General features: G+C 31.2%; 2 protein-coding genes and 1 pseudogene across 6 annotated transcripts; 2 read left to right on the forward strand and 1 right to left on the reverse strand.

The window, feature by feature from the left end:
* Positions 1 to 5,290: 5,290 nt before the first annotated feature.
* LOC137832573 (uncharacterized) lies at positions 5,291 to 5,915 on the reverse strand (annotated as a pseudogene).
* A 3,113-nt stretch (positions 5,916 to 9,028) lies between these two features.
* On the forward strand, positions 9,029 to 10,494 carry LOC137832574 (dormancy-associated protein 1). 2 transcript variants are annotated; one of them, XM_068640800.1, is made up of 3 exons: positions 9,029 to 9,400; positions 9,510 to 9,726; positions 10,141 to 10,494. In XM_068640800.1, the coding sequence occupies exons 1-3, from the start codon at positions 9,304 to 9,306 to the stop codon at positions 10,175 to 10,177; spliced, it is 351 nt and encodes a 116-aa protein (XP_068496901.1). In that variant the 5' UTR covers positions 9,029 to 9,303; the 3' UTR covers positions 10,178 to 10,494. The 2 variants fall into 2 exon arrangements, with proteins under 2 accessions (XP_068496901.1, XP_090159147.1); XM_090303021.1 differs by having other exon boundaries at positions 9,238 to 9,402; positions 9,478 to 9,726.
* Positions 10,495 to 15,166: 4,672 nt separating this feature from the next.
* DEG15 (protease-like protein) lies at positions 15,167 to 22,448 on the forward strand. Of its 4 annotated transcripts, none has more exons than XR_016521313.1 (13): positions 15,167 to 15,324; positions 15,407 to 15,453; positions 15,561 to 15,735; positions 15,963 to 16,073; positions 16,309 to 16,452; positions 18,259 to 18,351; positions 18,496 to 18,599; positions 18,854 to 18,939; positions 19,024 to 19,118; positions 19,893 to 19,951; positions 20,940 to 21,144; positions 21,659 to 21,750; positions 21,965 to 22,448. XR_016521313.1 is itself a non-coding variant. In XM_068640787.2 (13 exons), exons 1-13 carry the CDS (start codon positions 15,259 to 15,261, stop codon positions 22,210 to 22,212), a joined length of 2,211 nt encoding a protein of 736 aa, XP_068496888.1. In that variant the 5' UTR covers positions 15,168 to 15,258; the 3' UTR covers positions 22,213 to 22,448. The 4 variants fall into 4 exon arrangements, 3 of the variants coding, with proteins under 3 accessions (XP_068496888.1, XP_090159144.1, XP_090159143.1); XM_068640787.2 differs by having other exon boundaries at positions 15,168 to 15,324; positions 19,207 to 19,951; XM_090303018.1 differs by having other exon boundaries at positions 15,234 to 15,324; positions 18,865 to 18,939; positions 19,207 to 19,951.
* Positions 22,449 to 27,909: the final 5,461 nt, after the last annotated feature.

Raw genomic sequence — 27,909 nt, forward strand, 5'->3', positions numbered from 1 at the left:
AGACAAGAATATCCTAAAAGGATATGTTTGATAGACGGGGCTGAAAGTTTATCCAAACTGGGACACACATCATGTACAAAACACATACAACCAAAAACTTGAGGAGAAATGTGAAACAGAGGTTCATTTGGAAACACAATATAGTATGGAACTTTATTGCCCAAAGAAGAAGAGGACATTTTATTAATAACATAATAGACAGTAGGAATTGCATCACCTCAATGATGGGCGGGTGTATTGGCACCAAACAAGTTACGAGCAATTTCAACGGTGTCCATTCTTTCTCTTAGCAATACCATTTTGCTAAGGTGTATGAGGACAAGTGGACTGGTGTAAAATGCTATGTGAGTTTAAAATAGTGATAAAACCTGAAGAAAAGTATTCCTTGGCATTTTCACTCCTTAAGATCTTGGTTACTTAGTAAACTCAAGTACACTAAGAATATCATCAATAAAAGTGACAAAATAATGAAACTCGACTTGGATCCCAAATATCAGAATGAATTATAGAAAAGACAGAGTAACATCTTGATCCAATTATATATTGTAATTGTCTTATAACTAGTTGATGTGAAATATCCAACAACATCCTTTGTATCATGGAGATCTTTCAAACTACTCCATTGTCATGCTATGTCAAGATTGTCATCAGTGGTGTAACCAATCCACAAGAAGTAACGGATGCTAGCAAAGCCTTCTTTTTTTAGAGGATCATTCTAGGTATGAGAAGAAAAAAGGCAATGGTCATTGAATTGAGAAATTGATCAAGGTCCATTAGAGAGAATAGAGAAGAGTATCTAGACAAAGTTGTTAGAAACTCTATTGACCACATGCTTGATGCTTTTGTCGAAGAGAAGAGAAATTAGATGTAGGAATTAATCTTTGTCAGCCGTCAAATAAACCAAAAACCACTATATGGAGAATAGAAAACAAAGGCAGAGAAGGTAGTTGTTCGATAAGACAAAGCAAAAACAAGTTTGTTGGATTAAGAGATATCATACACCTCAACAAGGGTTGGATTGAGAGAGAATTTTGGAAATTGAAATTCCAAAAAGCTCCCCCAAGAAGCCCTAGTGTCAGTCTTCAAATTTTTTAATGAGCACACAACACTACTATACCTATGCTACAATCATTCTTGTTCATGATGGGCACTACATTAAATTGCAATGCTACAATGGTCACACTATAGTTGCCTAGTGCAACTCCACCACATCACTATAGCAATTTATATAAAACCTTTATGTAGTTTAACAAATTCTTAGCATTTCAAGATACTAGAGTTTAGAAGCTGCAATTTGTAGAAAAGGTCTTTTAAAGTCACATTTGTTAATATTAACATTCAAAGTCACATTTGTTAATATTAACATTCATTTTTCTTTTGCTTCATCAAGGTTTTTTGTTATACTTATCATTGACTATAGAGAAAATTTTGGTAATAACTGCTGGTTTAAGTCCCCTACTAATCTGATGTATTGTTCTTTTATTTTGTTTATCATAGTTTAGTTGTTGATTTAAGCTTATTTTCTTTATGGATGACATATTTTTGTTACTCTTCAACCATGGATTAGCTAATGTTAAGAGAAATTATGAACTTTATCAGTAAGGTAATCATCTCATTTTGCTTAATCATCGATAATTCTTTGTTCCATCATTTAAACCTATGCCTTTGTGAATGTCATTATTTAATTTAAGACATGGGTCAATATTTTCTTATAGTTTGTGGCATGTGCAAGGGTTTTCTCATTCCTTCTATCTGCTATGTTTCTCTTAGTCATTGGCAAGGTTGATTTTTGTTAAAAGTACCTAGTTATTTTATTAGATTTTATGAAAATGTATGTAATGTAGGCTACTCACTATTGCATTTATATTTGCATGAGTGGGGTACAATAATGAGTTCTTATAAAGTCCTAATGATATGTTACATGTGTTGAAAACTAGTTAAACATGGGATGTTTGTATTGCGTAGTCTCCCTCAAGTTAGAAATATATGCATCCTTGCAACCCTTGAGGAAGTTGGTGAGGATATGACCTTTTCACTTAATTGATGGACTCAATTGTAATTTCACTTGCAGGGACCTTTTTTTTTTCACTAAATAACAATTGATTTCTCTATATTTAGTTCTCTTGCGAAAGATTGGATTCAAAGCAACACAAAGAACCCTTGGATATTACAAATCAAATTCATCATTGGCATACCCTAACTTTAATGGTTAAAGTAATTGTCAAAGTCACATTAGTCACATGTTGTGGCTTCCATAGCCTTATAATTAGTCTTTGCTCTAAATCTAGTAACTACATTTTATTTATTGCCTCTGATGAGATTAAGTTTCCTCTATGAAGAACACAATAGCTTTAATATACGAATGACTGCATTTCAATGATCAAAACATTGGGAATTAAGGAATTGACTCACCACACTAACTGCAAATGAAATATTAGAACGAGTAACAATAAGGTATTTCAATTTTTAACTAATCTTTTTTACTTCTCAGGATCTGAGAGAGACTCTCTCTGATTAGGTATGAGTCTGACGGTAGGATCCACATGTGTGTCAACAGGATTTGAACTCATTAATCCAGTTTCCTCCAAAATATCCAAAGCATACTTCCTTTGAGAGATAACAATAACATTGTTGGATTGTGCTACTTCAATCCCCACAAAATATTTAAGTTTGTCAAGATCTTCTGAAAGTGGTGACAAATATGTTGTTTTATTTCAGAGATGTCATGGTGATGATTACCTGTAAGAACAATGTCATCAACATATACTACTGGATAGATACACCCAACACTTGAGTGACGGTAAAAAAAATGAATGATCTGCCTCAATGCGACAAAACCAATAGGTTGCTCCATATAATTTTTTTTCTTCAAAACCCCATTAAGAAAAACATTTTTGACATCCAGTTGATAAAGAGGTTATGGCTACAAATAAGACAATCAAAATCTTTTTGTAAAATAAATAACACAATCAAGGGAATAAGTTAGACGACTAATGGATAATAAGTTGAAGGGATACCTAGAAACATAAAGAACATTATCAATAGATAAAGAAGGAAGGGAATGAATAGTTCCAACACCATGGGATAAGACCCTAGAGCCATTAGTTGTGGTAACAAATGGTAAACAACTGGAGGTAGACATAGAAAAGAAAAAATATTTATTACCAATAATGTGATTTGTAGTACCTGAGTCTAGAACCCAAGGACCAAGAGAAATGGAGCGGGTGAGGCCATCAAAAGATGTACTTGAATGTGCAACAGAAACAGTGGAACCAAAGTTCTGACGATCCTCATACCATTTAAGAAATTCATTCAAAATTGTAGGCTGGCCTAAGGTATCGGATGAAGATGAAGTAAGGTCCACGGTAGAAGGTTGCACAAGAGCCATTTGGAAAATTGTACCTAATCTAGAAGGACGGCCATGTAAGGCATAACACCTGTCGGTTTTATGGTCAAGCTTGCCACAATGGTCACACTTGTGACGCCCTTTGCCTGACTTGTGAGGGCAAGTGCAATCATTATGCTGAGAGACTAAACTAGAAGAGTCATCCGCAAGAGGAGGTATATCAGTAGTGTGTTTACCTGACACCCATAGAACAAATGGAAGTAAAATTGGGAAAAACTAGAGATCCCAAAATCTAATCACGGACATAAGAATAATCATCATGAAGGTCATGTAAGCCAAATAACATGAAGAACTTGGACCTTTGTTCTAGTTCTTGAGAAGGAGTGGTGGAGGCAGGAGGTAGGAGGCAATAACTCATTAAAATCATGAAGAGCATGAAGTTTATCCAGATATTCAACCATTGTACCTTCCAAGACGTTTGGAAGCAACAACGGTGAGGAGATTTTGACACACACCATAAAGACGTCGAGTATCATTGGTGTATAATAATTTTCGCCTATTCCCAAACTTTTGAACACGTCTCATAAGCATGAAAAATTTGTTTTAAAGATGAGTGAATGATAGATTTGATAACCTTGCATAATTGAGCATTAATTTTCAACCAACGGGAAACCACACATTTTCAACAACATTGGGAACACACTAGGTAAGATGATCAACATAACCTTGACTCTTAAGCCATAATTTAGTATCCGAGGCCCGGGACCCAAGTGTCATAATTAGTTCCATCCAATTTTTCAATGAAAAGATAAACAGTGACTTAATTAGTATAAATAGACGAATCATGTATAGTGACGGCAAAAGAAGCCATAGATGACAAGGGCAGATCTAGTCGCCAACCCAATCAATGGCGACGACAGAGCAGCAGAGGCGGAGGAGCAGCAACGATGGCACGGGAAAACATCGATGAACAGTGGGTTCACCAGAAAAAGTTGAACCCTAACCCTATGCTCTAGGGTTGTTTATTTATAAATGGAAATAATAATAACTGAATAACCGAAAATATGGGCTAAGCCTGTTACATTCAACAATTAGCATTGTTATCTTATGCTACATTTACTTCGTGAGTCTTTATATTTCCTGTATTCAGTTTTTACATTTTACATAAACAATCAATTGCACTCTAAGAATGAAATTTGGATGAACTTACACATAATCATGAATTTTGTATCAAAATGCATGCACACCTTATTTATGCATCTGAAAATTTTAGAAGCATAGAAATCTTAAGCATTTATTCTATACCTAGCCATGCAATGTGAATACTGCAGTTGCTTAACCATTTTTATGCTCCAGTGTCATCAGCTATCATTCTGATTTCTGAGTTTTATTGGTCAACTTCTACAATTCACCTTTCAAAAAATGAGCATCCTTGCACCAGGCTTTAGTAGCCGTTGCTTATGCATGATAATTTAAATATCACTATTATCAGTAGTTAAGATAGTAGGCACATCCCCGCATCTTAAGTAGGAAGAGATTTTCTTTCTTTAGAGGCTCGAGATGCCAAAGTGCTGGAGCTTTTCTTAGTAATGCTCAACATGTAGATACTTAAACCTGCAGGTAGCAGCACCTTAAATGTGTATTTGAGCATATTAATATCTTGAGCTGACAAAGTAAAAAATGGCAAAACTTATAATAAATGGCGGAACAAGTGCATAGAAGTAGAATCTTTTATAGTTTTAATCAACCAAATAAAAACAAAAAATGATAGATATTATTCCTGGTGTACAGGTTTATAACGTTGATCATTTGGTGTTACTGACTGACTTTGAAATGAAGCATGTCACCGGTATTCTCCTTGGACACCATTTAGCTATAAAAAGATAGATTTCTGATTACATTTTTGGGTCTTGCATGAACGAATCACAGAGAATAAACCTTGTGTCAGTAAATTTTGAGATTTTATCTTGGTATATTTTGAGCCTTAACAGCACCTTGCTTAACAGTCCAGCATTGTCGGCATGGTGATAGAAGAGACTTCATTTTCTGGCCAAACCATTTCCTGGTCTCCGGCCTTTTCTTGTTTATATGCTTTCTTGCTTTGTTATGTTCATGACATTTCATATTGCTGCCTGTTTTACCGCATGACATCTTACTACTGCTATGGGTTGCTTGTAACGAGCTCGAGGAGCTGGGTGGATTTGTGATCAGAATCTGATTTGTTTGGATAGGGAGTGCTTGTGGTCGAAGTTGACCATTGGAAATAAGTTTGTCTGCTGGAGTGATCTTGATTGGACTGACAGCAGAATTCAAGTTTTAGTGCTTGTAAATTCAAATTCGCGGTCATGCTTGCTTACCAGGTAGTGTTCAACCCGGTTAGGAGAAGAAGGGGCCTTTGGTTGATGATTTTGAATAGAAGAAACAAGGCCACTAAAAGAGAGCGAGTCCAATGAATATGCAATGCTGTCATACGCAACATTGGAGGTGACCTTGTTCCCGTCCATTGATTTATAACCAAGACGGCAATGCTGGTTGAAAACTTGTGTATGTATGCAGAAACACGCAAGACTTAGGGACCACTTTTTAATTCAGTTGGAATGTGTTTTGCCGGGTTGAGGTTGTTATTGTTTTTTTCATTATTTTGTTGTTGTCCGCTATGTGGCGGCGGAGGGGATACACCAATACGCATATTGAAATTTTAAGGGTAATTCCTGAGAAGTTAACATGTTGGATCAAGAAAGAATGATAAATCATAATGGGTGAACAAAGATAAAGTTACACAAGGGGCATGATCTGTACATTATCTTTCATCAAGTTTCTTCGATGCATACGTAGCCAATTGCCTCAGTTTGTGTATGAAGTTTGTCATCTTTAGTTCGAGGTTTATAGCATCTTCCGGTTGGCCCGCATATTGATTGAGGAGTCTTGAATTGCGTGTATTGGTGGATATTTGGAAGATATAGTGTGTATGTACATATGTATAATCTTTCTGAATGCCTTGTCAAATCTTAATCAGCTTACTGGTTACACAGCCTAGCTTACTCAAGTGGCTTCCTACGAGGATATGATGGAGAAATTATTTCTTACTACTTTACTCTGAAATCAGTTAATATGTTTCTCTGTCGTTTTCTAATCTGGTTAACATGTTAAATATCCTACGTGCGACGATTGACATTGGGCACTAGCCCAAGTTGTCATTGAATTGCTTTGATAATTTTCAATTGGTAACAAGTGTATACTTGCTTTCTCGAAGAGGCACTATTAAAACTGCCCGACCCTTCCTTGGATTAGGAATGAACACAAGTTTTGAAATTGTGCATGCCTTTTTAATAATCGGATAGAAGTGTACTGTGATGTTTTTAGAGGTTGAATGATAAAGAGGTCTAATGAGGAATATAACGTTACTAGTATCGAAGTATGATAATATGAACAACTAAGGAAAAAGGTAAATTTAGATTACTACCTTCATGTTTTCACATTATAAAAATATGAATTTCTAGTTATTTGTATTTTATAATTTGTGGGCTTGAAATACGAAAGCTGGTTTAACCCTTACTTTATGATTTTGGGCTTCTTTGGATACAAAATTAAGATACTAGAGTTTTTGTTCTAAATTACATTTCTAATGGAAAAACTCTAGAGTACTTCCAGTATCGAAATAGGTCCTTTATGTGGCCGAAAGATTAAGGTTATAGCCTATTTTTTTTGCATTGCACGAATGATGGTTGATGCCGAGGTGACTAATTATGCTATTCAACTATTGAACATTAAATGTTTTGAGTCTTGAATTCAAACCTGTAGTAAATAGCCTAATTATGCTTTTCTAGATATGAAGTCTCTATATTTCATTAACCAATATCGAATTCATTAATTACAAGCAATTTATATGGGAACTCTACGTGCACAATTTTTTTACTCGGCCCAAATCAAGCTAAAAATGGCCGAATGTGATTCTTGTTAAGTTGAAACCCAATATCTCATCGAGTAAGGTTAAGTCAAGTTGTGAGGAGCTCAATGTTTGGACTCTTTCTTCCTACACCTCCATACCTTCTTCTGCTACCCTCATACTAAATGTAAAAATACCATTTTCTCCTCTTTTGTGCCACCTCCATACATAATCCGGAAGTTGTTTTTGAATCCGAAAGTGTTCTTGAGATTTATAAAATCCGTAACTCTTTTTTGCATTTGAAATAAGCCTATGGATTATGTAATCTGAATATATTTCTGGATTACATAATCCGGAAGTCAATCTCATATTTAGAAAAAACTTCTGGATTATGTATTCCAGAAGCTAATCACTTCTCTGAAAAAAAAGGCTTCCGGATTACATAATCCGAAGCTAATTTTATGTATAGAAAAGACTTCCAGATTATGTAATCCGGAAGCTAATCACAAAAGGCTTCTGGATTACATAATCCAGAAGCTAATTCTGGATCTAGAAAAAGACTTTCGGATTATGTAATCTGGAATATTAATAAAGGGTATTTTTGGAATATAAAAACTATATGGGGGTGGCACAAGAAGGTATGGAGGTGCAGGAAGAAGCAGCCCAATGTTTGTCACAAGCTACAGTAGGTTAGGCCCTACATTCTTCAACTTTCACCTTTTTCTTTTTTTAAATTAAAATCAAATCACAAGGCTTGGGCTATTTCTTCCTCCCCTCATGTTCTTTTTTTTCTGCATCTCTGTGTCTTGTTGGAAAAATATAAAATATGTTTTATTTTGGATTGTGATATTCATAAATGTGCCTTAAATTGTAAAATATAGAATATACCTCCAATTGAATTCAGAAATAAATTACATCATTTAGAATCTATTTTTTTTATTCAAAAGCATAATTTAAAATTATATTTTAAATTGTATAATACAAAATACATTTTCAGATAATAATATAGAAATATATTTCTAGATCACACAGTTTATTGCTAGGATTTGGGTCAGTTGTGAACTTGTTATTTTTGTGCTGAAAAGTCCAAACTCAAGTTTAAACCAAAAATAAAAAAAAATTGTAAACATCCCAAACGAAGCTTAAAATATCGTAGCATAACTTTATATTGTAATTGTAATTAGTCACGACTTAATAATTAGATAATTTTTCTTGTTTGATTGTACTTAGGATATACCCATCCATAAAAAATATTTAACAACCAATTATATTAACATTTGAATAAAATGTTCTATTTTTAACTTAAAATATTAACATATATTATATTATTAAACTAATTTTTTAAGTCTTATATTTTGCCAAAATGAAGTCAAGATATAATCTTACTTGTATTTATTACCAGAACCAAGAATAAAGAACTTTATCTGCGAGTACTTTACTGTTAAAAAATTATTGTGATTTAGAGCCATCAATAACATTTAATTTTAGAAATATGGTCAAACATTAAAAAAAAATGGAAATTTTCCAATTATTTTTTTTAGTTATTTTTTTAGATGTATAACATAAAATAATTATTTTATCCCAGATCTAGATGATTCCCCTTTGTAGTATCCATACATAGGCATGCCCAACATCACATGACCACTGCATGATTAAAAGAAACATACATAATAGGAATCATCAAAGAATGGGGCCCACCATCAATTAAAGTCCTTATCCCATCACCACATACCCCACATCACTGAGAATAGGACAAACCACACATCTAAATATACATTTTTCATCTTTCATCTTTCATCTTTGTGAGGAAACCCATTCTCCCACAAATTTACCAAATCTTCATCCTTATCCACAATTGTGAGGAAACTCATTTGTTTTACTATATCCACTCCCCATCATCACATCCTAACCAAAACAACCTACACTTGGATGCACCACATCACTCCATCCCATTTTGGACAAAGATATTTTATATTTAGACATCATCATTCTCTATATATACAGTGTCCACAACCACTTTTAACATCCCCAATTACTCACTTTTCATCACAATTCCTTCCTTCCTTCAAACATGGTTCTGCTAGAGAAACTCTGGGATGATGTTGTGGCTGGCCCTCAACCCGAGCGTGGCCTTGGCAAGCTCAGAAAACTCACCACCCTCAAGACTGGTGCACCCTTTTATACATACACAACAACAGATGAATAATAATCATAATATATATAGATACATGTTGAGATGTTCTAGTTTTAACGTTTCTGAAATTGATGGATATGTAGATGAAGGAGAAAGTAGCAGGTTGCAGAAGAGCTTGTCGATGCCGAACACACCGAGCACCCCTTTGACTCCCACCACACCGACCACACCGGGATCGGGACGCAAAGCTGACAACGTTTGGAGGAGCGTGTTCCATCCTGGAAGCAACTCTGCCACCAAGACCCTCGGTGCTCAGATGTTTGACAAACCTCTTCCCAACACTCCCACTGTCTACGACTGGTACGTGTACACACCTCAAACCTCAAGAACAACAATCATCAATTATTACTTATATTTTCCTAGTCTTCTCTTCAACTTATTACCCGTTCTAGGTTTTCTTCATCATATCAACGTTGCATGCATACAAATATATAGAGAGATGATAACAAGTTGATTCATAATATTATGACAGAAGATTAGTCATGTTTTTGTCAAAAAAATTCAATGTTTTTTTCTTTCTATTAAGTGCATTAGATCTAGCACTTACTTGTCACATATAACACTGTTATGCATTTGTTTTTGTTTGTGCGATGCATTTTATTTAGAACCCACGACTGGGGTGATGTAGACAGTTAGATCTAGTGAGAAATCAACGGCTGATCTTGTATGACTTAAATCGACGGCTGAGATGAAAGTGGTTGTATTTGATTGCAGGCTGTACAGTGGAGAGACCAGGAGCAGTCACCGCTGAGGGGTGTAGGAGGCGCGTGGGTTGCATGTAAATATTGTCGTTTTTCGTGGATCGCATGCCACGTTGGCATCTACTATCATTATGTGTCGAGAATTTATTGGTCTGTTACTGACTAAAGTGTTACCAGTGTGTATGTTTTTCGTGAGCAAGTGAATGTAAAATGCTAAATAACTAGCATGTTATGTTTTGTTTGTTCTTTTAAGTTTTGTTAATTAGCCAGATATGCCTTAAACTTTGGCATTGGTTAATCTTTCTACCCCTTTTTGTTAAATATTAATATTAAAATAAATAAAATTGTGTTAAAATATTATGTTTTATGACTTTGAAAGTTTGTAGTGATAGAATCTATCTAGATATCAGAATATTTCATTGTATATAAGTGAATGCAAATTTTAATTTTTTGAGCCGGTTTTATGAAGTTGAGTTAGATTTAAAGTCGGTTTTATGAAGTTGAGTTAGATTTAAAGTCTGTTTCGTCTTAGTAAGTATTTATTGTACATCGTCATATCCTATCCTACTGAGTGTTTATTAGATCAATTCGTCATATCCTATCCTAATGAGTGTGAGTGTTTATTAGACCTATTGATTAGGATAATCGGGTGATATTTGTTTTGGATAAACATATAGATGAATTTAGTGGGTTATAGTAATAACGCATTGATGAGTGTTTATTTGGTAATAATTGATTTTTTGGGGTTCACTAACAGTAATTTTAAAAATAAATAAAGGATGTAACAATGATAGAGATATCTTATCGGTAGTTTGAATATCGAAAGTTTAATATCCCAAAACCTTGACTTTTCTGTCTTGATATTTAACTTTAGGAAAAAGAAAACAATAAATTTGATATTCTGTCCTTTTCAGCTTTTACGATTGATTTGTATTTTGGACAAACCTTTATCAAAGCTTATCCTTAGATATTTTTTTAATTTAATTTTTAAATTAAAAAGAAATGAAAGCTGAAATTAGGTTATTGTCTGTATTTTTTTTTCGCCATTGTCTTACTTGTGCTTATCCAAACCAAAGGGGCCTACCATGAAGTCTTATCCTAGACTTTAGAGACAAACAGGAAATAGAAAAAGGTTGGTGGGAGTTAAAATTCATTGCCAAATAATTCCAAATGTCGTTTTTAAGAAAATATTTACTATTTCGGTCACTTTTTTTAATTCTTTGATATTGTTTTTTAAATAATTATTTAAAAAATACATAAAACACGCATTTTAAATGGTGTATCCATGAATATTTGTTTAGAGAATATGTATTGATATGTCAGATATGCGTCCGTTTTATTGAACACCGATATTTGTAAGATATTTCTTAAATAGGTATATGTGAAATTTTCAAGTTAAAAATATTAATTTTTTTAATAATTTTAACATAATTTTAATACATTAATTTTTTTAAAAATTTAAATTTATTATATAAAATTTTATTATAATTATAAAAATAAATCATAAAAAATATCTTTCTATAAAAATAATTCTACATAAACATACTTATATACATTATTATTAATTTGCATAATTTATAATGTATACCTTCGTCTTCTACATTTTCTTATAAAATCTTTATTATTAATTTACATAATTTAATTATATAATATAAATATATATCTTCGTCTTCTACATTTTCTTTATTTCTACATTTTCTTTATTTCTACATTTTCTTTATGTCTAGTAACGTATAAGTGTTTGTCATTTTAAAAAATATACATAAATGTGCTAGATAAAAGGGACATCGCTTAATGTCAATAAACTGTTGATACAAACTTGCAATTCAGTGAAACTATTTACTGTTTGGGTTAATAATATCATAATAATTTTATAAATAACAGAAATATAAATATTAATAATAGTAAAATTATAAAATAATATTAATAATATTATTATGTTAAAATTTTATCATTTTTGTTATTAACATCTATTATAGACTGAAAGAAGACTACCGAATCAGTCTTAATTTTATTATTTTAATATTTTATTTTTATTATTTATTATATAATATAAATAATTGATTGTAAACATAATCAATTGTGTTATAAGATAACATAATTAATTATGAATATAAATATAACTAATTTTGTTACCTTATATACCTAACATATTATATTAGTTTTATGTTGGAAAATATATAAGTTCATTATTGTTACTTTCATTTTCTTCTTCTTTATTCTCATTAGTAAGAAGACGTGAAATATAACTTTCTTCCAAATCTGTCTTTGCATCTCATTATTGAGCAAGAGATACAAACGTAAATTAGGTATTGGTATTTTATTTTTTAAATCTGCAAATACAACGATGCAACATGTTAATGTAATACACATTTTAATTATTATTTATACATTATATTTATATAATTTTAAAATTTTAAAATAATATTAAAATATTTAGACTTTACACCTATGTAGCATAGATACGGATACAGACACTGACACGACACGGATACGGACACAGAGATACATATCATCTCTAAAATGTAGGACACGGGAACACGAATCTATATATTATATAATTTTGAATTATATAAATTAAAAATAAATATTTATGTGTAAAAATATGTTTCAGATTCTTTTGAGAGCAGGTAAGATATTTTTCATGACTGGTTTAAAAGAATTTGTTCCTTATTTTTATAATCATAATAAAAATTTATATAAAAAATTTGAGTTTTTAGAAAATTATTGTATTTATACCTTTTAAAATTGTGTTAAAACTATGCTAAAATTTTCAAAAATCCAACAAATATTTTTTGAATTGAATACTTAACCGATAAGTGTTCTACGAATGTCGACACTGATACGTATGTCCGACACAGATACGTCATTTTAAGATAAATGTCTGAGCCTCTAGTCCGTATGGAATATATTCTATTCAAGTCTGGCAGAATTATATAATGTGCATCTCTAAAAAAGAACTCTAAAAATTGAATCCCAAAAATTGATTATTTAACACCAAAAATTCAATCAGATTTAATCATTAACTATATTAAAAAAGTCTTATGATGTTAACCTGCTTTTTTTTTATTAGGTTTACATAATTTGGAGGTCGTTTATTAGATAAAAATATTTAATATGTTATTATTTTATTTGAAATCATGTAATATAAGAAATTTCATTTGTCTTAAACTATTCTTTAATGCCAATACCTCCAATAATTGTTTGTTTTCATGTTAATAGACGTCACAGACTTAGGAAACAGTTACGAATGAGAGAGCAAAGCAACATAACAATTACATTAATTTAAATCAAGATTTGATTGTGAATCTACTACAAAAGAAGCAAATAATAAATTGAAAAGTAGAGTACCATTAACATTTTTTTTTATCGGCAGAATACCATTAACATGGTATCAAACTTTTATCACCACTAAATAAAATAGAATAACAAATATCCTTCACTTCCATTAAACTTTTCCACATAATCGGTTCCCTAATTCAACTATAACCCCATTATCATTTGTTAGTGATGATGAGACAAATATTTATTAAGTTAGATATTATTTTAGATTAAAAAAATTATTGATTTTTAAATTAGTTTTTATTATTGATAAATAGTTTATAAATTGATATCTAATTAGTTATAAAGGTTTTTGTTATCAAATTTAAAATTTAAATTATTGGTAGTTAAAACCTTGATAGCTAATTAAATACCAATATAAAAACTATCAACAATATAAATTAATTTAAAAATCAATAATTTATTTAGTTTCTAAAATAATATTTAATTTAATCAATACAACAACTAATTATTTTTATTAACTAATTATTTTTATTGAATAATTTTCTAACTAGGGATGTCTCAAAATTCAAGCCACTCTAATTTTCTTCTTCGGTTTTGTATCCTAAAAACAGCAATGATCTTTTCTCTGGTGTCAGATCTTATGCTACTCACTGGCAATGGCATAGCCTCTAAGCCCATTAACCTTCCTACAACACCTGGTTTACACCACACCACACTCTCCCCTGCTAAAGACATACCCTCACCAAACCTAAACTTGGAGGGTGACTCCAACTCATTATTCTCTTGTACTCTTCCATCACAACAACCTGATCTTCTTCCTTCTATGTTCCCTAAACTTGGCCTCTTCATGCCATCCCTACCACCATCAAGTGACAACCTAGGGTATTCATTCAAAGCTTTCCTTCTGGACCTCAAAGTGCAGTCATTAACACATGATATCTTTTCCCTCATATCACATAAATCACCACTAAGCTTAGCCTGTAACATGAGATCCTGCAGTGCTAGAGAGTTTACCTTGCTAGTATCGTCTTGCTTGTTGAGAGTGGAGGTTGAACCTTCACTATAGCAGCAACTTCTGATATTTTTCTCCATCTTGGTTAGCTGATCTTAAGGTGAAATAAGGGCATAGGCTTGATTAATTATGAGTGTAGAAATAAAGAGAAGAGGTGCAGGAGTGATTGAGTCTGAATGAGGTTTTGAGTTTTATTGGCATTGAGGGATATTGTTAGATAAATTAATGCATTGAAAATGAAATGACAATGGAGTAATAAATTGGAACAGTGTGGCACTTGATGGAGCATTACTCGTCAAGAAAAAAATCGATGAGCCTTAATAGCACCCACGTCATAGATTCGGTAGAAATTCAGCGGTAGTTCATTTCTTGGGTACAAAGTTGCTTATGAGTTTATTTAGAGTGAACATGTGACGTGTGTACTGCATTATTATGGCCTTACTAAAATATAAAATGTTTGTTTTAGTAAAATAACTTTTTATTTTTAAAATTCTAATATATATATATATATAAGAATTTAAAAGGGTTAAAATCTCATGTTAATAAAATAGTTGAAAGCTTATGGGCAAATTTAAAAGTAAAATATTTTTTACACATTTTAATAGGACAAATTATTGTTTACAAAAATGAATTTTCGATTGATTCAGTGGATGGAATTTAAGAAAAATAATGTTTGAAAACATTTCATTCATAACAAATAAAAAAAAAAAATTCACTTAAAATCCAAAACAATGCATTGACTAATTATATAATAGGAACAATAAAGCCGAAGCAGGATATATAGCTTGAACTTCAAATTGAAGGCTTTCGTCTTGGTACTCATCACTCTCCCAAATGGTTCCATCCGAAACGGTTAAGTTTGCTCGGAATTTCGCAGTTATGGTCAGGGTTCGCGGTCCTGTGAGTTTCTCTTTTTCTCTCTTCTCAAACGCACCGCGTAATCTATTATCATCGTTCACTCAGCTTGCAATTAACTTTTCAGGACCCGAAAGGGTTGAAGATGAGGAGACACGCTTTTCATCAATACCGGTTTCTAATCCCACCCGTGATCTTATTTTGCTTTTCTTTATCAGAAGTTTCGTTTTTTATGAACTTATGATGGCGGGTTTTGGTTTTCTCCTTCTGGGTATGCGTAGTTCTGGTGAAACAACTCTTTCAGCTTCGGGGATGCTTGTACCTGATACCCTTTATGATGCTCAAGTAGCTACGCGTCTCTACGGTGATAACTGCGAGGATAGGGTGTTGGTTGTGACCGTTGCCTCAGTTGTTGAGCCTTTTCTGTCACCTCAACAGAGAGAAAATATTCCTAAGGTTGGTGTTCGTAGATTTTGTAATTAATTAAGTTGGGAATGTTTTTGGCCGAAACCTCGAAGTATTTGGGTTGTTAATATGGCCGTGCTAGTCTGCAATTTCGTGCATTATCTGTAAAAAAATGAAACTGCCACTACAACATAAATTTAAATCATTTATTTGTTTATTATATTTTCTAATTTGTTTTGTGCGTGAGTATTTTAAATTGTGTAAGTTGTGCTTTTCAGGGGAGGCCAGACTTGATTTCTGGTGTTAGGATTGATGTTATGACTGAGAAAACCAATGTAAATTCTAATCAGGGAACTCCTTGTTGGCTTGTAGCGCAGCTTTTGTCATTGGTAGGCATTTTGAACCATTTAGTTCCTTATTGTGCTATTTTCTAAACAATTAATGATCTGATGCGTCACGTGTTTTTGGACAAACAAATAATGTTTGGATTCATGTGATGTGACTTCTATACCGTCGTTCATTTAAATTTGTAACATTTGATTCTCAATAAGCTAGGATGGTTTTTCTTTTATTATTAACCACTATTTTCTAGTTCAATGCTAATAAGATTTCTGCATCATGCAGGTTGATATTCCTACTTCATCTGATTGTCTCCAATCACTTATTGAAGCATCTTTGGGCTTACCAGAGTTTGAATGGGAGGTTGGTTGGTCTTTGGCATCATACAATAATGATTCTCAACGTTCTAGAGATTTTTTTCAAACTCAGGTTAGTTTGTTCTTAAAAAGTATGCTTTTTCCTGTTGTGATGAATTAGTCTACTTTATAAATTTGTATTTGTACGTGAAGAAATGTCGCTGTTGAGTAATAAAATGGGAAGTATCATACCAAATTTGAAATGCCTTAGGTGCATTTCTGCACCCATCAAGAATATATAAGGTGACTTTTGCCACATTCGTATTATATTTGACTAAAAAATGTAGTTAAACTCTGGATTGGATTACTGTAGTGCATGTATGTGAGGAAACAGTCAATTTAAAACCCTGGAAATTTGTGCTTGTTGGTCTGTATGCCTGAAGGCACTGTAATCTGAATTTTTATTCTAGGCCATGAGATCAAAGAATGTAAAAATATAATAATAAAACGAGAGTTGACTGAATTCTATTGAATCCATGCCAAGACTTTGGGTATTTGCTGAATTTAATTGTCATTTATGTTCTGGATTTTGTAATGTCACTTAAAGTGCCTAGCCTAGCAAACACTTTAGCTTTTCAAAAGATAAAACGGGAAAAAAGGAACCTAGGTGGCATGTACTTTTGAATCCAATCACTACTCAAGCTCTCTAGCTTATACAGTTCTTGCATGCCTGCAATTTTTTCCTCTTTATTTTCCTCCTTCATATCTCCTTTAAATACCTGCTAGTCTGCTACGTTATGTGGAACTGAATGTTGGGTGGAGAAAGTCACCAAGAGAATTAATTCAATTTGACAGATGAGAATGAGGCATTGGGTGAGTGAACATAATAGCCAAGACAGGATTAGGAATAAACGAAAAATATATCATGGAGAAAGTTGGGGTAGTACTTACTGTAGAAAAGATGGTAGAAACTTGTCTTCTCTGGTTTTTGGATGTGTGGAGACTGGAGCCTTGTAGAGAGAGTAAATCAGTTGAACGGAAGCTCAATTGCTAGAGAAAAACTATAACCAAACAGTAAGAAAAATTTAGAGGTCAATGATTTATTTATATACATAAATTATGATAGAACATCCATGTAGCTGATATCATATAACAGAAAAAGACTCTGGTTAAAGGTTAGAAAGGTATGCATTGATAAATATGTTTAATATTCATATTATGTTTGTGGTTGAAAATAACATAGATTACGCATAACCTCTGTATTAGATGCACTGGTATTTTGGATTTACCTTTGTCAAAAATATGTATTATTTATGTAAATGTCTTGGTTCATTGTTTTATGTAAATAGTAGAAAAATTGTATGTTGTATTTATTAAATTTATAAATTAAATAGTTTTATGGTACATATATGTGTAGTTGAAACACATTTTCAGCATATGCTCCTCGTTTCTATCTATCTGTTTTTCTCAACACGGTATCATACCTTCTATGACGTAGTAGTCTACTAGAGTGATGCTTTTGGCTTCATTCTAAATAAGAGTTGAATAGACAGAACAAGGTAAAGTGAGGCTTTGCTTTGTTAATGATTGAAGTGCAAAGGGGGTTTTTGGGCATATATAAAGCTATTCACGGGTATTTATCTTTAGCTAATGACTCAAGCTTATGGGAAAGTTGGTTCTCAGATGACCGGAATTGTAACTATGTCTATAATAAAATTTATTGGTGCAACTGCAAAATATCCAATTGCTCATTTGTAAATGGATTTACACCTCTTCTTAAAATTGATCCTTGTAAACTTATAACCTGCTACTTATTAAAGTATCATTCTTCTTCTTGATGGTATAAATTGCCTTCGGAATAACATCTCCAGGATCATGATATGCAGAAGCAAAAATAATATTTTCAGATGAAGAATGATGAATTTGAATGATATTACAGGAGAGATTGGCCATGGGAGGATCTGGCAGTGCAAGTCTTGTGCACAAATCACTTACTAGAATGGCAATTCTGAGTGTTTCTTTATCTTTCAGGGTATCTTTTGTTTTTTTTCTCTAGTTGAATTCCTTATACAAACTATTGTTGTAACATACTAGTTACATGTGAAATGATTTTCTGTTGGATTTCTTTGTTGGTCCATTTAGACTCTTGAAAATAACTTGTTGGTGATTTTATCAGGAATTGCTGGATAGTAAAGTATCTGCCATGAATAAAAGGGGTGATTTTCTTCTGGCAGTTGGGTCTCCTTTTGGAGTCTTGTCACCTATGCACTTTTTTAACAGGTATGTATATATATTATTGTTTCGATAAAAGAAAAAAAGTCTGGCAGTTACTTCAAAAATGGTTAAACTTTTATCGCTTGTTAGTGTCATTTTATGTCATACTATTTTCTTGAGCTGTTGGGATTGCCTCTGTTGATTTGTATACGTAGTTATTGTGTCTATTACTGTAGACAGTGCAGTGAATTCGATGCCAATGTTTGGGAATTTTGTGTCATTCAATCCTTTGATATGGTATGGTTAATTGCTTGAATCAGCATCTCTGTAGGATGCATTGCAAACAGCTATCCTTCCCATTCATCTGATGTATCATTGCTGATGGCTGACATACGGTGTCTTCCTGGTGTGAGCCATTTCTCTGTTGCATAATCCATTGGTCATTTATGGAAGTGGTTCTGGCTCAATTTTGATACTCTCTATCTACCAGGAATGGAAGGGAGTCCAGTTTTCAGTGAGCATGCATGTCTTACTGGTGTCCTGCTCAGACCATTGAGACAGAAGACATATGGGGCGGAAATCCAGGTACTTTGATTGCGTTCTCCTTATTTTGACATTATTTAAGCCCCCTCCAATTTAACACATCATGCAAAACTATAGTATTCGGTAACAGCTGGTGATTCCATGGGAGGCCATTGTGAGTGCTTCTAGTGGCGTGCTGCGCAATAGGCCTGAGAATACAGAGAAAGGTTTATATGATCAGGGGGGTGACCTTAATGCTGCGGGCACTGGGTCTTTTTCTGACACTGATAAATTAGATTTTTGCTCTAGGATTAAACGTGACCATTTATATTTGGGTAGTTCCTCACCATTACCAATTGAGAAGGCAATGACTTCTGTCTGTCTTGTTACTATTGGTGATGGAGTATGGGCATCTGGTGTTTTACTAAACTGTCAAGGTCTCGTACTTACAAATGCTCATCTGTTGGAACCATGGAGATTTGGGAAAGAACATGTAAAGGGTGGAGGATATGGGACCAATTCAGAAAAACATTCTTCCATGTCCGAGGGAACTGCCTATCTTGGTAACAGAGTTGAAAGCAACCAAGTTAGTCAAACTTCACTATTAAAAATGCCAATTATTCATCCTTTCACTGCTAATGAGCAGGGGGGATATAAGTTGTTGAATCCAACTTATGACAACCATAGAAACATACGAGTACGTCTTGATCATATCAAACCTTGGATTTGGTGTGATGCAAAAGTAGTGTATGTTTGTAAAGGACCATGGGATGTTGCCTTATTGCAGCTTGAATCTGTACTAGATAATCTTTTGCCCATAACAATGAATTTTTCTAGGCCATCCACAGGATCAAAGGCATTTGTCATTGGCCATGGACTATTTGGCCCAAAGCATGGTATGTCCTTGCTGACCCAATTGATCGGTTTCTTTATTGGTTAGATGCTCTGCTATAAAATGAAAGTTAATGTTGCTTATGATCACATGTCTGCAACGCTGAAAGTTCCTTTAAAGTTTTATTATTTTTCATGTTTATGTGATTTTATGTTCGTGCTTAAGCAGCTCCATTTATATTTAGTGGGAACATCAACAAAGTTGTGCAAAAAATGAACTAGTGCTATGTCTGTGCCTCTGGTTGATACTGGTTCCCTCTTACATGTCATTGAGTAGATCAACCAAAGAATGCTTCAAACAACCAAAAAACGAACCTTGTTATAAACCATAAAATTGATCAAGTAATGGAGAAGAATCGTTACATCATGTCACGCTTACCTTAAACTTTGTTAGACATAAAACGATTTTTAAAATCATAAGCTTTTTGGATTGTTGGTCCTTGACAAACTTGTCTAAAGAATATTGGGTAATGAATTCATAAGGATTGAGATTTTCCTAGTTCCTAATATTAATAAACCCATCAATAATGCTTAGATGATAGTTTAAAAGTTTAGGTACAACCCAAGACCTAGGGCTGAGATTTCAAATATAAAAATTACTGAGGGATACAAGGATTAACAACATATAGTTAACTGAAATAGTAGTGCCCTAAACTGTAAGTTCTGAGAGTATTACTGTCAACCCCAATACTTGGGTATTTTAATCTTTAGGCTTTTGCTTATTTTTTATTCTATTGTTGTTTGTATGATTTTTTCCTTTTAAAACAAGCTTGTTAAAAACCATCAAGGGTCATATGCATCAATGCAAATGATTCATTGGATGTTATACTTGAAATTTTTTTTGGCTATGCCATATGTTTCTATTATGATAATTTGCTGTTGAGGTGATTAGTCTGCCGTGTGGTATCCAATTTTATAAAGACCCAATTCAATTGTAGTGGGTTTTCTTTCTATTTCTTTTGTTTAACCTCGGAAGTCTTCTATTTTCATTAGGATTCTTCCCATCTGTTTGCTCTGGTGTGGTAGCAAAAGTGGTTGAGGCAAAGACTCCTCAATCTTATCTGTCCATTCAAACTGAGTATATGCACAACCGTGAGTACTTCCCAGCAATGCTTGAAACAACAGCTGCTATTCATCCTGGTGCTAGTGGTGGTGCTGTTATCAATTCAGATGGTCACATGATTGGTCTGGTTACAAGGTATTGCCACCAACTTTCAATATCACCATACCACCTTCTCCTATTCCTGTAGCTCGGTGTGTGCCGAACCACTAGATTTAAGTTAGTTCAATTGCTAGTCATTTATCACATTGATTCAATTGGTATTGTAGCTCAGGGATCATTGTTTTGAAATAAGAATATACGAATAGGTGGTTCTATTATTTGTTTTGGAGTGTCGCAATATTTTGCTCTCAAGAAACCAAGAATCTGCAAATCAAAATTGCCTTACCCTTTTTCTAAATCCATGTTTTGAAGGCAATAATGATTCTTTTCGATGAAATACTTTAGCTTAGAGACTTCCCGTCTCTACAGTACGAGACAGTCTTTTCTTGATGCTATTTTTACTCATAGGAACTCAGCCTGCTCTTCTTTCTGGTTCAGTAGTTTCTCTGTAATATAAGCTTTTGTAATATTAATTTTCTTTATTGATTGTTCATGAATGGTTGTAGATTATTAACCTTCCATCTTTAATTATATAATGTTTTTGACACAGCAATGCAAGGCATAGTGGAGGAACAGTAATACCTCATCTTAATTTTAGCATTCCATCTGCTGCTTTGGCACCCATCTTCAAATTCTCAAAAGGTGTGTTTTTTAACCAATTATTTGGTCCCACAATGAATGTAACTCATGGTCTCCTTGTCTAACAAGTACCAAAAGGAACACAACACTAAATGACAACATTTACAATTCAGAAATCAAGGAAATCTGGTCATAACCGTTGGCAAAAATACTAATTATTTTCTACCTCGTACCCATGGTATGTTGAAATCTGATGATGTGGCTTTTCCCACTGCAGCCATGGAGGATTTATCACTTCTACAGATTCTAGACGAACCCAATGAATGCCTTTCATCTATATGGGCATTGATGCGGCCATCATATCCTAATCCCCATCCTATGCATGATCCACCTCAGTCTGCTACAGACAATAAAAGTAAAGAGAAGGGTTCTCGTTTTGCAAAGTTTATTGCTGAAAGAAAGGACGTTTTCAATGTTGGAAAGAGTGGAGTGCTTTCGAAGGAAGTTGTTCCAAGCAAGTTATGATCTCTGATAGTTTACCTGAATGACCATAGCAAAGGATTGCCAGAAAACGACTTGTCAGCAAAAAGAAAATCAAGAAAATCAATTTCAAAACGAATATACTTGTACTTTATTGAAGTTTAAAACTGATTTTACAACAGTTATTTTTGTTTTGTACTTTGGATCAGCTCAAGTAATTCAAGTAACAACTTTGTTGGTAATCACCATAGATGAATGGATGAAGAGTTATTTGATGAAAAGATTAGAGAAAATGTTACAGATTCGATTCACGGGTTGGAAATCGTTCAATTTTGATTCCGGGCTATTATATGCTCTCAAAACGTGATTTGAAAATTGGCATCTTTATGATAATAAAATAGCGTTGAATTGAAGCCTATTTGTATTTTGTGGTCACCAAAATCATCTTCATTCACACCATCATACCTGTTGCTTTTAACTCTTTCATGTCATATGTTATCATATATTTTTAGTTTCTTAAAAACAATACCTTTTTCATCTCTTTTGTAAAATGCAAGAGGTATTATCCTTATTATTAGTACCATTAACTGAAATGAAAATGAAAAAGTATAATGGAGCTTCACACACTTTTATGATGAGATAAAAGAAAGTATTTTTATCTTTCTATTTATCTAAGATCTCTTTACAAAAACTTCTGATTCCGTAAGAAAAAATAAAAGTAAAATCATTTTTTTTATAACTTACAAATTAGTTTTAAGTAAGAGTTAATCTGTTAAAGTTATTTTCCATAATTTCTCTCAAATTTAATTTTTAATCCATATACAAATAAAATTCTATAAAAACTAAATTACACGTTCCTGAAATTGTAAAGACCAAAAATATTTTTTTTAATTCTTCTCTGAAAATAGTTAATTTTCCATTAAAATAAGTCTTGGTCTTGTTAATTTTCTCTGCCCATCATTTTCTTTATAACCTTCAATACTTGTGGCAAAAAATGGGTATAGACCGAATCATTCCGATTAACCAAGTGAAGTAAAATATAGTTCATTATCATAAATAAAAAAGCATCTTTTTATAAATAATTAATACAATTATGTAATTAAATTTAAATTTATAAAAAAAAATCATATCAATCTATTCATGTGATACCCATGCTTTGAACTCAATAAAGTTCAAGTGGGTATTTAAAAGTTAAATTCATGCATCGAATCAGTTTAGCAGAGCTATTGGTTCAAGTTTTTATCCGACCATATTACATAATTAAGGTATAATTTTTTTAAAAGCAAATTGCTTAATTTAAAAATATAGAAACTTATTTTGCTTAAACATCTGTGAGAAATTAAAATTACATATATTTAAATTATAAAATATAACCTAAATCATGAAAATAAAAATAAAGACATTTAGGAAGTTCGGATTCTAATAACAAGGTTACTTAAATGTTGAACACAAATGATTCACGAAAATTTTATCCACTCAATTTTTCATGGGTTTAATAAATTTTCATGGGAATTTTATTCTATTTTTTGAAAAATTCATTTTTATTTCTAACCATTTTCTTGATTTCCAGTTGTACTAAGCCACTTAAAGTGGGTGGTGTTATTCATTAGTGATTGAGTGGTTAAGAATAAAGTGATAACTGTATGCAAAGTTTTAAATGTAGATTCTATGGAGTCGTGAAAGGAATTGTAGGAATTTGTCAGTATTAATTAACAAGCTTCATGACAAAGTGAAGTCATTTTCAGAATAAGCAAGTGCTAGGTTTTAGACTTCGTTACAAAAAATGTGGAGCATAGTTTACATATATATTCGGAATAATATAGTTTTATGTTCTCATTTGCTTGTTTGTCTCAAAACGATACTTTACAATACCTTCTCCAAATGTGACAAAAAAAAATTATAAATTAAAAAAGTTAAGTGCTTTAAAAGAAAGAAATAAAAAATCCCATCTCTTAAAAAAAAAATTAAATCATATTACATATTAAAGTTATTTTTTATAAAATATCTCTTATATTTTGATACAATGTCAGAATATTTCAAAGAGAAAAATGCACGCACGTCAGCAAGGACATGTGGATTAAAATGACGTAACAAACGTGGAGAATCCACAAGAAAATGGTTAGAGCCTAAATGGAAAAGGAATTACATGAATATGAGGCGTGGAGAATAAGAGAAAAGACAAACAAAATATGAGTTCTCTCATTCTTTTTTTTGAATATTTTTCTGGTCCAGTTTTTTCCTTCTTTGTTTATGAATTGTTAAGTTTTGTTATAGGTGATTGAGAATTAACTTTGAAAATAATTGTGCATATGGCTACATAGAATAGGAATTACTCATTTTTTTTTCTTTAATTCTATTGTGAACGTTGGAATATTCCATTACCCCAATTGTGGACTTATATAATTTATTGAAATAAACATTTTTCAGCTATTTGATTATTGTTCTCAGGTGTTTCATATTTTAAGATTGTTTCTTAACTTAATTTTTTTTACACTTTTTCTGTTGGTTTTGTTCTTGTTCATCGTCGCTAACTACGATATTTCTTTACACCATTTTACTCACTTGCAGATTTCTTCTATCTTTATATGCAAATGGCCTGTGATTATGATGCGCTTGGATTGTTGTTGGATTTTTGTATTGTTGTTTATGTACAAACTTTGGCTAAGAACTAGGCCTTTTGTATATGGGTTGGAGTACCCCAAGTATTCTCATTTATATTATTCTTTATCGCTGATTAAAAAAAAATGGTGCGCTTGGATACTTTTAAAGGCTTCATACAACAAGAGGGAACAACTTCCAATCTTTATTAATTTGTTTCGGTTTAGTTGTTCGTAAATCCAAAAAAAAAAAAAAAATGGAACCATCTCAACTTTTCTTATCATTTGATATTTTTTTTATGATTGGATTACTCTATTTTTATTGTTTGTTGTAATTAAACATTGTTAATAATTGATTTTAACCATGTGCATGTTAAATAGTTATATACACTTAAAAAAAAAACTATATTGCTAATGAAATATTTCCTACACACGAGTAATTTAAATGACAAAAGTATCATATAAATAAGTGACCATCTTAACAATGTTGTTAGAGAAATTTCAAAAAAAAATTCAAAACTTTTGTCAACAAATATAACTCATCACATTCCCCATAAGAATATTTAATAAATTTAATGAACTTTAAATGACTCTTAATATTATATTAAAATAAATAAATTTATAAATAAATTGTAAACACAGACTTAGTTTTACACTAATAAAATAAAATAAAATTTGAACTCACTTATATAAGATGATAATATAACATGATAATATGTGTCTTTATTTATTGTTGATGTTAAATTTTTAAACATAATTTAATAAGAATAAATATACAATAATTAGTTGATAAAGTGATAGTAAGAATTTTGAAACTTTTGTAATTAAAGATTAGGTTTTGAAGAATAAAATAGTCAATGTTTCAAGACTTCTGGATCATTAAGCAACAATATTAAGAACATTAGCTTATTAGCTTATACGGAAGTAATTTTTTTGTAAACTTTTGTGTTGGTAAATAATAACTTTTATAAGTTTTTTTTTTATATAATACATATGACTTAAATAGTGATACGAAAAAAAATTACCTCACTAACAGAATCATTTTTAGTTAGCAAAAAAAAAAAATCTTATATTATATTTTAAATTTGAGACATTTATTGATACTTTTGTTTCGTATCTTCCTCGTAAGATAATAAAAACAATAACTAAGAACAAGTAACAAGATGGAGAAATTAATTTAAACTAAATTTTTTATAACTATTTGATATCATCACCTTATTTGGATTTGTGGTTGAACTTGGTGATATCATAAGATTAAAATTTATTAAATGTGATGGTGTATTTCTTTTATTTAATAGGTTTAATTTTTTTAATTACAGCATGCAAAAAATATAATTTTCCACAAGTTTTTTCTTAGATAATATGAATTTGAAACAACTAATCACGTTGATATATTAGTGAGAAATATATTTGTTTTTTTATATATTTAAGGTTATTGATTTATAAATTAATCACTAATTTAATTAAAGACTAATTTAAATTTAAAATATTTAGTAGCTAATATTTTTTTAAAATATTTTATAATTTTTTATGAATAATAAAAATTATTTTATATATTAATAGGTTTTTATTTATAAAATAGTATTAACTTAATCAATGACTAATTAATTTTTATTTATAAATTAATTGTTATTTAATAAATTTTTTTAGTGTAAATATATATATATATATATATATATATATATATATATATATATATATATTGAAAATTATTTGATTTATTTGTAAGTTTTATTTTGATATTTCAATAGACATGATAAATTAGATATAACATTTTAATTTTAAAGTTAAAATTTTAGAAGGAAAGTTGTAATAATTTGATAAGATATCTTATATAATTCACTACAAGAAAATCATGAGATAGAAACCAAATTGTAAAAACCAAAATAATTAGTTGCAATAGTAACTAAATTAGATATCGTTTTAGAAACTAAAAAGAAATTTGGTTTCTAAATTATTTTCTATTATTGTTAAATAGTTTCTAAATTGGTATTTTTTTTTATCGGCTCTAAATTGGTAGCTAATTAGCAACCAAGATTTTTTATACCAAATTTAGAAACTAAATAGTTGGTAGTTAAAACCTTAGTTGCTAATTAGATACAAATTTAGAAACTATTTAACAATAATAGAAACTAATTTAAAAACCATTTTTTTTTTAGTTTCTAAAATGATTTCTATCTTAGTTTCTATTGTAACTAATTATTTAAAATTGATTTTTATTTTATGATTTTCTTGTAGTGATTATAAGACTATAAGGGTTTTGGAAGTAATGTTGCGAGATATTTAATATCTCATAATTATAATGGTAGGACGGAATTAAAAAAATAAATTGTTACATTTAGGTTTAATACTAAGTGATTTTTTTAAAATTTATATTACATTTCCTAAACTACCATTTCTCACATCAACTTCATTTATCATAAGTGCAGTGTCAATTAATTGAAAGTTTTTGAAAAAATGAGTGTCTATTTATCATAACCTAGGATCCTTGGCACTCTAATTTTTTCACACTATTACTTAATAACCAATAATATTATTGTTTTATTTTAAAATTTTATTTATTTTTATTAGTTAAATATAATATTTTATTATTAAAAAGATTGTAAAGTAAAAATGTGAGAAAGAAAGGAGTGTGAAACAAACTTTATCCTATAAAAAACAAGTTTTTCCATTTTTAAGTGAAACACGATCTCTATCTAAGGTGAAAGTTGAGAAACTGAGTATAATTGTTAAGAGATAATAACATATTGCACACTTGCTTCATTTCTCAAATATTACTTTTTTTAAATAACTGTCAAAATCGAGAGTATGTGTTTCAAAATATTGCATTACAGGAAAAAAAAAAGTGTTTTAGAAAATAAAATATCTGACTTTAAGTAATATTTTTTATGGAAAAACATACCGTAAATAATTTTTTCTCAAAAAATAATAATGTAACAATATTTACTTAGAATTAGAATGTTAGTGACAAATAACTGTATTTTTTTTTCTGAAAAAAGCATGTGGTTGAATTCTTATATTCATCTTTTGGCAATGTTTTTGTTCTAGTTTTGGGACACTGATTGTTACCCTTTAAAGTACAAGATGGTAGAGAAAGACGTATGATAACAAAAAATGAACAAACATGTACACATTTCAAAAAGTC

This window comes from Phaseolus vulgaris, chromosome 6 (assembly GCF_051622355.1).
Source record: "Phaseolus vulgaris cultivar YP4 chromosome 6, ASM5162235v1, whole genome shotgun sequence".
In the NCBI taxonomy this organism is placed as follows: Eukaryota; Viridiplantae; Streptophyta; class Magnoliopsida; order Fabales; family Fabaceae; genus Phaseolus; species Phaseolus vulgaris.

What these genes read in the sequence shown, in the direction of transcription:
- LOC137832574 (XM_090303021.1), top strand. Translation starts at nt 9,329, where the DNA reads ATGATGTTGTGGCTGGCCCTCAACCCGAGCGTGGCCTTGGCAAGCTCA. An exon ending in TCACCACCCTCAAGACTGGT is followed by an intron (nt 9,403 to 9,477) that starts GCACCCTTTTAT and finishes GAGATGTTCTAG; the next exon opens with TTTTAACGTTTCTGAAATTG. An exon ending in ACTCCCACTGTCTACGACTG is followed by an intron (nt 9,727 to 10,140) that starts GTACGTGTACAC and finishes ATTTGATTGCAG; the next exon opens with GCTGTACAGTGGAGAGACCA.
- DEG15 (XM_068640787.2), top strand. Translation starts at nt 15,259, where the DNA reads ATGGTTCCATCCGAAACGGTTAAGTTTGCTCGGAATTTCGCAGTTATG. An exon ending in AGAGAGAAAATATTCCTAAG is followed by an intron (nt 15,736 to 15,962) that starts GTTGGTGTTCGT and finishes TGTGCTTTTCAG; the next exon opens with GGGAGGCCAGACTTGATTTC. An exon ending in CCTATGCACTTTTTTAACAG is followed by an intron (nt 18,600 to 18,853) that starts GTATGTATATAT and finishes TGCTTGAATCAG; the next exon opens with CATCTCTGTAGGATGCATTG.